The 12226-nt window shown below is 41.7% G+C and overlaps 2 protein-coding genes across 2 annotated transcripts in view; one reads left to right on the top strand and one right to left on the bottom strand.

The window, feature by feature from the left end:
* The window catches only part of LOC124655889 (probable DNA replication complex GINS protein PSF3), a 3903-nt gene extending 2641 nt beyond the window's left edge, over window positions 1-1262 (bottom strand). The window contains exons 1-4 of the mRNA XM_047194717.1: window positions 1148-1262; window positions 994-1065; window positions 462-565; window positions 124-216 (exon numbers count right to left, since the gene is read on the bottom strand). Of these exons, the coding sequence (XP_047050673.1) occupies window positions 124-216; window positions 462-565; window positions 994-1065; window positions 1148-1192 (314 nt within the window). The 5' untranslated portion in view covers window positions 1193-1262. The remainder of the gene's footprint in view (window positions 1-123; window positions 217-461; window positions 566-993; window positions 1066-1147) is intronic.
* A 5800-nt stretch (window positions 1263-7062) lies between these two features.
* Window positions 7063-9021, top strand: LOC124657478 (chalcone synthase 2-like). Its single transcript, XM_047196024.1, has 2 exons — window positions 7063-7252; window positions 8012-9021. The coding sequence occupies exons 1-2, from the start codon at window positions 7063-7065 to the stop codon at window positions 9019-9021; spliced, it is 1200 nt and encodes a 399-aa protein (XP_047051980.1).
* Window positions 9022-12226: the final 3205 nt, after the last annotated feature.

Here is a 12226-nt window from a genome sequence, read left to right on the forward strand (position 1 = left end):
ATTCAGAACTTACAAAGGAACAATCTTGCATCCTAGCTCATAGAAGTGAGGGCACACTTCTAACAAAGACTGTATAGAAAGATATTAATGAAGAATCAGGAATTTAAGCCGTTCAGAACTTACAAAGGAACAATCTTGCATCCTAGCTCATAGAAGTAAGGGCACCGAACCCTCAAATCAACACAGGCTGCATCAGCTTGGATCTCCTTGCGAGTTCTGCAGCATTATATGACCTTAAGACATCGATCCCTTCCAGGATAAACTCCAACATACTACAAAGTACGCAACGCTAGCCATAAATAAAACTAAATCAATGGATATTCTGCTGAAGAGCACTTCATCAAGTTGGTGAGAGGTACTTCCATGTAATTTTGTTGAGATGAGAATGATAACTAACATGCATCCCTCTTAACAATTGATGTGTATGCAGCAATGCGAACAAAGATTACAGAGAAACCTACTTCTGGGTGAAGCAAGGGGGTACATTTATTGACACCGCTTGTTCTAGAGACAGCATCCCGTGTGCAAGCCAGAATGGAAGGTCTACCTTCGCACCTTTTTCAACCTGAACATAGAGAATATAATCAGTTCACTTTTTGTCGGGACCAGAGAAAATACCTCCAATTCATTTTCCACAGTAGCAGGAAGTGCTCAAAACATGATGCATCTAAGATCTAACCCCCAGTTGGTGTTCATTAAAACAGGGCACACCGGGGAAACAAGAAAGCAAGTAACGTTACAGATCGGTTTAACAGATTAAAACGAACAGCTGTGTATGATGCATTTCAGGTAAACATCATTTAACATTTTAACTAGTGCACATATCTCGGAAGTAATTTGTACAAGAACAACCGGGGCATATTGTGGTAATTTAGGATCATCAGTTCATCACCCTCACGCTCGGGTGTTACCCTCATTAGCTCTAACATCCATCACCAGGTTTAGCATAACAAATAGCACATTACTGAACAGAAGCATTGGACAGATACTTACACTGTTTCTCTCAGCACCGGGATCTAGCAGACCCACGCCATTTGCAGTTACTTGGAAAACAGCCGAAATAGGCTGCAATTACAGTAGAACATATTCACGCCATCTGTATCCGTACAAGCATAAACGAAGCAGATGATAAGGCGAGCTCGGTTACCTCCTCCTCCATGAGGATGTCATCGACGTCGTAGTAAGATGGCATTTCACCGATGAGTGCGATAGATCAGCTGTCCGTACTGCTTCTTGGTCGTCGGCAAGTCCGCCGGTTGGTCAGCGCCCGTGCTCCTGAAGAGAAAGAGGGGTCAGAGCGGAGAGAGGAGAGGCCGTTCCCCGCCGCCACCTGCTCGCCGCTCTCCGCCCGGGAGGGAGAAAGGAGAGGATAGGGTGAGAGAGGAGAGAGGACGCACTGACCGCCGCTCGCCGCGCCCGATAGCCGCCGCCGCCGCCAGGAAGAGTGCGAGATTGGGGGAGAGGTTCAGGAGGGAGAGAGTGGGTTGCGAGATGGGAAATGTTTCGGGCGGTGAGGCCAAAGCGCGCCCGCGAGGTTCGTCGCCCATCCCGCCAATTTTTTTAGAAAATGAAAAAAATGATTCTATGCCTCCGGGGGATCACGCGATTTGGAGCCTCAGAAAAATGGATCCAGCAACTTGCGTGGGGACCACCCACGTTTCCCTTCTACCTCGTCCACAAATTTCGCCAACCATATATGCGTTGTCTCCTAGCCTAGCTCAACCGCTGTCATCGAGCCGCTTTCCTAACTGCCCGCCACCTCCAAAATCCGGCATGGCCCCGCCTCCAGCCCCGATGGCACACGGCTCTATCCTGTTGATTCCTTCCCGCGCGCCCTAGCGGCCTTGGCGAGGATCTCGTGCGGCCGCCAGGCGCCAGCAAAGGTGGAGAGACGACCATCTGTCTGAGTATGTTGCGTCCAGGGGTCGTGCTACATAAGTAATTTTTTTGTTTTTGTTACATATTCATAATTCTTTTGCTATAGATTCGATTTTAGTTTGCTACATTTTGGTGTTTTTAAAAATAATTGACATTGTTGTCCCGCGGATTTGCATCATATGGAGAATTTTTTTGCTACAATAGCACACTTTTTTATGGTTATGCTACAATACTATAAAAAGTATTGCTACGACGTCATCGGCGATGTCTCCGGCAAAGTTGGTTTTGCTACAATAGCACACTTTTTGCTATAATATCATATAATTTCTGCTACAAACATCTTGTGGTTTTGCTTCAATAATAATTTTATTTTGCTATGTTAACTCCGGCGAGGTCTCCGGCAATGTCTCTGGTGAGGTTTCCTGCGAGTTCCCAGTAAATGTCTTTTTGCTGCAATAGCACAAACTTTTTGCTATGACGTCTACGACGAGGCTTCGGTGGTTTCTTCGGTGAGTTAGTTTTTTTCTTTTCTTTCTTGGATGAACCATTGTTTGCTTGTGCGGTACGGGCAGGTGGTACGGTCGTACCCCGTCGTCCGCCAAAGCTGATGTTTTTAGCAATTATGTTCTCTTTTCTTCCTAGTCTCTCGTTCGGGTCTTTTTCATCAAGACCTTCTACAAATCATCAAAACTAAGTAAAATTTATTAGCAAAATCCTAATGTCTAAAATAAATAATAAAAATACTATGAGAAAAACTAAATTGCGAATAAAGAAAAGATGGATTGGCTCCCATTGAGCATTTTATTAGAAACTCATTCGTGTTTTAAGTATACTAGTATAATACATGTACGTTGCTACGGGTAGACTGATTTTTTTATCATTGAATGCAAATGATCAAAGACAACACAGGTTTCTTGTTTTTCCAACTCAAAACATGTCCGTCGAACTATCTCACCAAGGTCTAGCACGTTCACACATTTCCTTAACTTCTTCTCATGAGTCGCCAGTCTTTAATTTTTCAGACAATAATTTTTCTCTAATGAGAATGTGAAAGTATTTCATCTAAGTCTAGCGTGTTCACGTTCTTCCTTGACATCTCCACATGAGTCGTCGTTTCTTTAACTTTTCAGAGAATCATTTTGGTATAATCAGGAGAATGCCGCATTGGTCTTAATTAATTGAAGATAATATCTTGACAAGATCTTCTTTATGTGAAATAAACTGAGAACTTGTTCGTGGGAAAAGCCGCATCAACTTCATACAAAAAATAAGTGTTTCCTCTTTCTCACCATCGTCGTTCCATGGTAGATTGCAAGCCCCTCGCTGCATCTCGATTCATAATACCATAAACTCGTAAGAATGGTTGGCAACATCCATAAATTTTATTGAGATATGAATACTAATTTAGTACTCACTCCGTGCATAAGTTACTCTTCTAACGGTTCGAAAATTTAGTACTCACTCCGTTATTCGTGTCGTGAATTCAGATGTATCTATTCACAAAATATGTCTAAATACATCTAAATTTGCGACAAAAAAATAAAGAAATGGATGGTATACTAAAAGTGTCTAGTTCAGTAAAAATCTCAGGGCAGAAATATTTTAAATTAAAGCTGAATTAACAAATTAGAAATGGATTTCTACACGCAAGGGCAGGCAAGATTGACCTTGGACCGACCTCATTAAATTTTTCTTAGTACACCATTTAGGAGTTTTCTTAGTGAATGTGCCTCATTAAATTTTTCATAATGTTGGCTGCATGTGAAGTAAATCAGATTATATTTTCTTTTGTTACTCTTTGTTTCCTTTATTAGTCTTAGAAGATTTAAAATGAAGTTGTGATATTATTATTGATGCATAGATACAAGCTGCCATATTTATGGAGAATGCACGTATTGTATAACACAACTTCATATATATATGGTACCACTGATTTGCGCAGCACACCGAAGTTTCACAGTATATTTTTATACAGAGAATTTCGATGAAATAACTATCTTTGAATTGGTGTTTGATGCTTTTTGAAAATGTCAAAAGGTCACTCATTGTTCCTCTGGTACACAACTCCAGTAGTTAGAACGTCTACATTTCTCTTCCTACAACTGGATTTCTTTCATCTAGGCATCCGCCCCATCTTCTACTTCAAGTTGGGACTTGATAGCAGAAGTTGTCTTGCTTTTTAATGGAAAATATATATTTTGGAATGCTGAGATATTTGAGATAAGGGAAACAACTAGGATGACCAAAACCCAGCGATGATTTATAATTCTTTGTAACTTAGACATTGGCAACACTTCTAGGTCCACTCCCTCTTCAATCGCTCGCTCGAGTCCATGCCCTACACCCTCAAGTATCTCGGCTCCATGTGGTGAACAAGCACCTCTAGATAACCCTCCCGCGTGCTTTAGTATGACTTTAACGTGTTGAATTGATGAGTGTAGAATTTTAGTTCGTATAGTTGTTAGCATGTGATATGATTGAGGTTGCATGCTTATGTAGTTCTGATGGTGGAAGGCATGTATAGCATATTTGTAGTGATCATCCTTAAATTTTCCGTTATCTGTTGTTTTTTGGTTTTGATTGTAAGGTAATCTACGTTTGCCTCAACTAGAGTACTTGGTGTGGTGGTGAATTGATATGAAATGTAGTTAAATTTCCATGTTGAAGAATAGAGATACTTTACCTGATGTAAAATTCTATTGGAATAAATGTCCTACCAAAACAAATGCAGCTTGATGATTCTGTGCAGTAATTAGATGCAGAGAGTGTGATGATAAAAGCTCATTCCTTGATTAGGTATTAATGATATGTTCAAATGCTCGAGTATTAATCTTAATCAGATTCCTAATAATAGGTGCTGCTGCACATGCATCCATTTTTGTAGTATTTTAATTAAGTATTCTTTCATATCTAAAATATCACCGGCTTTCTATTGTGTAATACTTGCTTCCTCCTTACACTTCTAAAATTTCTATATGATAATAGTATTCGACATATCCTACGTTGGAGATATTTTCACATCTTCGAAGTTGATTCCATGAAAATTTGCTTAGTTAGGCAATTATTCATGCGTTAAATTTCAGCTGTGGCAATTTTAATCAATTGATGTGTTGCTACCTTAAGTATATTTTAGTTTGGTTGGTTGGGTCAATCTAACCCATTCGATAATATTTGCAGAAAATAAAAACCATTTTATAGATTGTTTGTCATTAATCATGTGGTTTCATAATACTTGCTTGCGCCCTACACTTCTACACTTTTTATATGATAATAGTATTTTTATTAATGATCATTTACATAATATACTCATGCTTTTATTGTGTTTGAAGGTCAGGGTGAGCGAAGGTGGGGCAAAGTGGAGATTATGTATGCTCCCTCCTCCAGTTGTCGTTGTAATAGTAGGCTTAGAGCTTGGATCTGAATGTTGTTTTTTTTCTTTTCATGCGTCTTATCTCACTTCGTCAGCCTCACGGGACTACTAGGGGTAAGAAAGCGAAACACATTCATTTGATTATGTCTATTGCCTTCATGTTGTTGTTCTGATCTCTATCTGGTAATGTAATTTTGATTGTTTTTTTATTTCGTTTCAACATACATGCTCCCAAGAATATTCTTAGTTGTTGTACAATAAGGCAACATGTCCAAATATTTTTACAATTGTGGCACCACGCTGGGCCATCACCATTTGTGTAAGACTATCCAATGTTTTTCTTTCTTTCTAATTTGAGGCTGCAATTTGTTTCGTTTGCACAACATTGCCATGCCACAATGCTGCCGTTAGTACTTTTGTGAAGTTTTATTTTGCCGTGAAAAGAAAGAGCTTGTGGTGCAATATACGGGGGATAAAAAGTTATGTACAAGGTGATGTAATTCAAATGGTTGAAGGACCAACCAACAGAGCGGAAGCAAGGCGTCAAGGCGACGGTACCAGAGCCAGAGTTTGTGAGAAAGTGGGCTATCAAAGGCAATTGTGTTACCTGTGAGCGAGGCCACGACGAAAGCCAGGGCGGCAACAGCCTGAAAGATGCCCCTCTTATTGGTTATGATTGAATACTCCTTTATATTTTACGACTTCATGTTTGGTTGTACCTGGCTATAGGTTACGTGTGCCCTAATAAGGAAACGTATGGGCCACGGCGAAAGCCGGGGCGACAACAGCTTGGAAGAGGCCCCGTTTTTAGGTTAGTACTCTACATTTTATGACCTCTTGTTTGGTTATGTTTTAGTGTACCTAACTATAGGTTACATGTTGTAATAAAGAAACACATGGTCCAAATCTGGATACAATATGGATGATTCCTTGGCAAAATTCAAAAGATCATACCAAATAAACTATGTTCCACTTGGCTTTGATGTCTTTGTTTAGATGGTCTATACTCGGATCAATTGCACGTATTACCTATGTCATTAAGATGCTTTCGTAGAAACAAAAACATATGAAATGTACCAAACGTGCTAGCCCACCTCATGCGACAACGCGAGGCAGCCGGCGCGGCGAAGCGTGCATGTCCGTCTAGTCAATAATAATTGTGTTGAAATCATCATGCGAAGGCAAACTAAGCTTCTGGCTAATTATTGTGCCATTATCGCCTTTTTTGCGAAACACAGTACAATCAAAGACGCTCACACATATGCGATACACCCCTATGAATGCACGCACGCATACCCTACCCCTATGAGCACCTCCGAGAGACTGCGTCGAAGATCTGATCCGGCGGGTCTTGAGATTGACGAAGTCATCTCAGGCGTCTCGCTGTCGACGAGAACGTCGTCTCCCACTGAAAAAATATTCTGCCTTTTATGAGACGCTAAAGTGTTAAATCCGGAATTTAAATTCTGGTGGGCTGGGTGTCACTACCGTTCTAACCATCTAACCATAGGTGGTTCTCTTGCGCCATTATCGCCTGAACTCAAGTGTGCGGCTCTCAAGTGTTTGAGTGGATCCAGCACATAACTTGGCCATTACTTTGTACTACACGCTAGTGTGGACGCTCGTCGACCGTCCATTGCCCCGTTGTTCAAACCGAGGAGGCGAGGAACGACCAGACCCCTCTTAATATTTGTTTTGTTCTTTTCTGCGTTCCACTGGCTATAAAAACCCAGGTAAAACACCTACTCGGACACATAGCTACTGTAGCTAGCACCTGTAGTACTGTAGTAGTAGTCGTTTGCTGTGAGAGATCAATGGCGCCGGCGTTGCTGTCTGTTCTCGACATGATGAGGGCGCAGCGGGCCGAAGGCCCGGCGACTGTGCTGGCCATCGGCACGGCGACGCCGGCCAACTGCGTGGGCCAGGCCGACTACCCGGAGTACTATTTCCGGGTGACTAACAGCGGCCACCTCTCCGACCTTAAACAGAAGTTTAAAATAATATGTAAGTTGAAGGTAGATTAAAATACTAGAAAATTGGTAAGAGTCTTAGTTATGAATTTAACGATCTGATTTTCTTCTGTCAAGTGAAAAAAAGTTCATGCTCTGCTATAGGACGTCACAGAAACTTAGGTGCTAAGTGCTTGCAAGTGAGTCGAACGCATATCAAGACACAAGAGAACAAATCAAAAAAAAAAAAATCAGTCCTGTTTTTTTATTGAGGGTAGCTGCTCTGTTTAAATGGTGATAATAATTATATGTCTCAAAATATAATGTGTTATGAATTAAAGTACTAGTATTATTTTCATTATTCAATTGAAATAACTTTTCATGAGCACGCAGAACGCAGAGTCAGAAGTTAACCACAAAACTATGACTGCACATACTCTACTAGGCTTTTCCTAAAAAAAATACTCTGCTCTATTTCGAAACATATGCGGTAAGTGCTTGGAAGCGAATCAAACGGATATTATGACACAAGAGGAGTTCTGTTTTATTTATTTATTGAGGGTAACAATTCTGCTTAGTTGGTGATAAAAAATATGTCACAGAAAATATTAGGTGGTATGAGTTTAACAGAATTATTTTCATTTGTCAATTAAAATAGCTTTTCATATGTATGTAGAGTGTAGAGTCAGAAGTTAGAAGTCTGCACACACAGACATAACAGACATAACAGTACTCTACTATGGTTTTCGATCGAAGAAGAAAAAAACACTCCCCTAGGTGAAACTAGTAGTTTAACTCTCTTGCGCGCATGCAGGTGAGAGGTCTACAATTAAAAAGAGACACATGCACATGACGGAGGAGCTCTTCCAGCAAAACCCCCAGATGTGCGCGTTTGACGGGCCATCGCTAAACGCGCGCCAGGCCATCCTCGCCGGCGAGGTCCCTAGACTTGGGGCGGCTGCAGCGCTCAAGGCGATCAAGGAGTGGGGCCAGCCACTCTCAAAGATCACGCATCTTGTGTTCTGCACCCGACAGGCCGTCGACATGCCGGGCGCCGACTACCAGCTGCTGAAGATGCTCGGGCTCGACCCCTCCGTGAGGAGAGTCATGTTGTACCAGCATGGCTGCTTTGCCGGCGGCACGGTGCTACGCGTGGCCAAGGACCTCGCGGAGAATAACCTCGACGCGCGTGTGCTCGTGGTCTGCTCAGAGATCACGGCCGTCACCTTCCGTGGGCCCTCCGCCACAGGCTCGCACCTTGACAACCTTGTCGCGCAGGCGCTCTTTGGGGATGGTGCGGCGGCGGTGGTCGTCGGAGCCGATCCCGAGGAGCCCTTGGAGAGGCCGCTCTTCCAGCTGGTCTCGGCGAGCCAGACGATCCTTCCCGAGTCAGACGGCCTGATCGGAGCCACTCTCCGAGAGGCCGGCCTTAGTGTGCACATCAACAAGGATGTGCCCACCATCATCTCGAAAAACATCGAGAACGCTTTGGTCAAAGCCTTCGCTCCATTGGGCATTGAAGACTGGAACTCCATATTTTGGGTCGCACACCCCGGCGGTCCAGCGATTCTAGACATGGTTGAGGCCAAGGTGAGCCTCAACAAGGAGAGGATGGGCGCCACCAGGCATGTGTTGTCCGAGTATGGCAACATGTCCAGCGCCAGCGTGCTCTTCATTCTCGATGAGATGAGGAAGCGCTCCGCCGAGGATGGCCACGGCACCACCGGCGAGGGCATGGACTGGGGTGTCCTCTTCGGATTCGGCCCTGGTCTCACCCTCGAGACCATCGTGCTACACAGTGCACCTATCGTTGCCTCCGCATGATTCAAAATAATGGAGGCAGCCGAAGCATCTCTATGTTGAATAATTTACCTCACCGTAGTCTGTATTAGGCCATGATGACGAATGTTGAAGAGGTTATGTGCTATATACTAGTGTCTTGTCTTGTGCGATTATTATATTAATCTACTTTCAAAAATTAGACAATAATGTAAGCAATGCATCATAGCCCAACACTAACATAAACAAATATTTGTTAGCCAAAAGGAATAATTATCATAATCCACCGCGACAACAAACACAAACATGTCTTAGTATAACTAGAATCTTGGATTACCTAAGGAACCATGTGTGGCTTATGCATTCAACCCTGCCTTAACATTGTCATAACAATAAGCAGAAAAAACTATACCTGCTCATCTACATTATACATGTAGAAAAGAACAAACTAATAAGACTCTGCCTACAAACTACAATATATGAGTGGTAAAAAGCAATAGACGACTGACATTTGATGTACATTGTACATGTAGAAAAGGACAAAATAATTAAGACTCCGCCCACAAACTACAATATATGAGTGGCACCAAAGTTAAAGCAGTAGCCAAGTGACAATTGATATACATTGTACACCTGTATAAAAGAACAAAATAATTAAGACTCTGCTCACAAACTATAATATATGAGTGGCAGCAGAGTTAAAGCAGTAGCCGAGTGACATTCGATGAACATTGTAAATGTAGAAAACAACAAAATAATTAAGACCCTGTACATAAAGTACAATATACGAGTGGCAACAGAGTTAAATCAGTAGCTGAGTAACATTTGATGTACATTGTACAAGCAGAAAGGAACAAAATAATTAAGACTCTGCCACAAAGTACAATATATGAGTGGCACCAAAAGTTAAAGCAGTAGTTGAGTGATATTTGATGTACATTGTACATGTAGAAAAGAAAAAGGTAATTAAGACTCTGCCCATAAACTACAATATACGAGTGACACCGGAGTTAAAGCAGTAGCTGAGTGACATTCAATGTACATTGTACATGTAGAAAAGAACAAATAATTAAATCTCTGCTCGCAAACTACAATATACGACCGGCTACAAAGTTAAAGTAGTAGCCGAGTAATATTAGATGAAGATTATAAATGTAGAAAACACCAAAATAATTAAGACTCAGTCCACAAACTACAATATACGGGTGGCAAGAGAGTTAAAGAGTAGACGAGTAACATTTGATGAAGATTGTACATGTAGAAAAAAAATTAAGAAATTGTCCATAAATTACAATATACGTGTGGCAACATAGCTAAATCAGCAGCCGAATTACATTCGATGTACATTGTACATGTAGAAAAGAACAACAAAATAATTAAGACCATGTACACAAACTACAATATACGGGTGCCAACCGAGTTAAAGCAGTAGTCGAGTGACATTCTGTAGTGACCGTGCATACAACTTATTATGTAGTGTACAAATCATTGGCATAACACTCACGGGCCATCGTTTCATGAACATCACACCCAACAAAGTGACAACGGAAATATCGAGGGTCCAAAAGTGTCTGACTATATTATTTCATCTAAAAAGATCTCGTACAAAAGATCTCTGGAACCTTCTTGGCATAGTGAACTTGCCATGTAAGATCCTATTCAAATCAAGATCCAAAAGAAGCAACTCGTTGACTACTTGAGGACAAGACCTATTTCGACTACTACAGTTTGCTTCTACAACAAGACTTTAATGGATACGTTCTGAGGCTTGGGGAAGTGGTCTCTTCCTATATTTATCTCAGCGTCTACTATATTTAAACTCACTCATCTAATATTGTACTCCGGATTTGTACGTCTGCTCCTTGCAGTGTCCTCCTAATTGTCCTAGCTATTCAGTCTGGAAGGATGCCGTTGTCTCCTCTAGGGTCTAGAAAGGGATGAGAGAATATATTGAGTACGCCTTAGTCAGCAAGCTCAACTATGAGGGTGTCTGATGCACTATATACAACTGTGGATCAGGGGGTCCTAGGCATATGCAGGTTTTCGAAAATGTTTTTTTTTATAGAAAAGGTAAGTTTTCAATCTGTGAAAACTATGTCCGCCAGACTTCCAGGATTGTGAGAATGGAGTTCCTTTCGCACCATGATCGTAGTATTTTTCCAAAGAACAGTACACTCTCGAGAGGTGCGTTACTTTTCCCACAGACGGCTTTAGCCATGTTACACATCCGAAAAATTTATGCACGCGTATACACATCCGAGAAGTTTGTGCACCCCTATTCACATGCAAACTTCCTAGGTCTGAGGTCCAATCTAAAGACAAGCCAATCATTGCCCTTCTTCATGACCCCACATTCCACCCAGTGTAATGAGTTTCGGTCACGAGACCTATGCTTAATAATCCGCCCTTCTATGATACCATAGTTGTCATTCCACATCATGGAGGAGGATGTTACGGGCTCCCACCCTGTTGATTCCCTAATGGAATGTAATCTAACCCGATATCTGAGGAATGTAAAAGGAAGAAGATCCAGCTTATCCGTCCCACTCCATATTTTTTGTTGTCGGCGCTTTCTATACGGCGCTAGAATGACTAACTACATTTGTTACTTAATCTTAATGGTGTTTTGAGTACAATGGAACCTCCACCATAGGGTTTCACCCTCAACCCTGGTTCCACTGCCCACCCAATAGATTACGCGACCCGAGGCTGGTGATGGCTCGTGAAAATGAACACATTATCTCCATCTAAACCGGAATATTTTGTTACCATTACTCTATCTATGCTAAGCTATTAGGAGTAGAAGTAGGAGTAGCGGACATCAGTTGTAAGTGAACTTGCATTTTTGTTATTTCGTCTTAGACTCAGAGTTCCTTATGATTTTTGTATCTTGCTCGAGGACTCTCAAGCTTTAAGCTTGGGGATGTTGATGTCGTGAAAACGGCCATATTATCTCCATCTAACCGGGATATTTCATTACACCATGCAGATAATATCTTCATATCTCAACTAATAAATGTTAATTCATACTTAGGTGTGCAAATCCCATGCTTTTTGTGTTGTGTAGAAAACTAGAAATGGAAGAAAATAGGAGGAAGTCAAGGGCAATTAATGAAGAATGGTGGGCTGAAATCATCACCAAGTCAACCAGGGTCGAAAACCAAGTCGCAAAAGACTTAGCGACCACTGGTACTATCGTCCCCGCCCATATCAAATGACCAAACCATGTGTCGGTGGTTCCACCTCTTCA

The sequence above is a fragment of the Lolium rigidum genome, chromosome 5, assembly GCF_022539505.1.
Source record: "Lolium rigidum isolate FL_2022 chromosome 5, APGP_CSIRO_Lrig_0.1, whole genome shotgun sequence".
NCBI classification, from domain to species: Eukaryota; Viridiplantae; Streptophyta; class Magnoliopsida; order Poales; family Poaceae; genus Lolium; species Lolium rigidum.

Excerpts from the sequence above, each read along its gene's own strand:
- LOC124657478 (XM_047196024.1), top strand. The coding sequence starts at position 7,063 with ATGGCGCCGGCGTTGCTGTCTGTTCTCGACATGATGAGGGCGCAGCGG. Across the intron at positions 7,253-8,011 it reads ACAGAAGTTTAAAATAATAT|GTGAGAGGTCTACAATTAAA; the intron begins GTAAGTTGAAGG and ends GCGCGCATGCAG.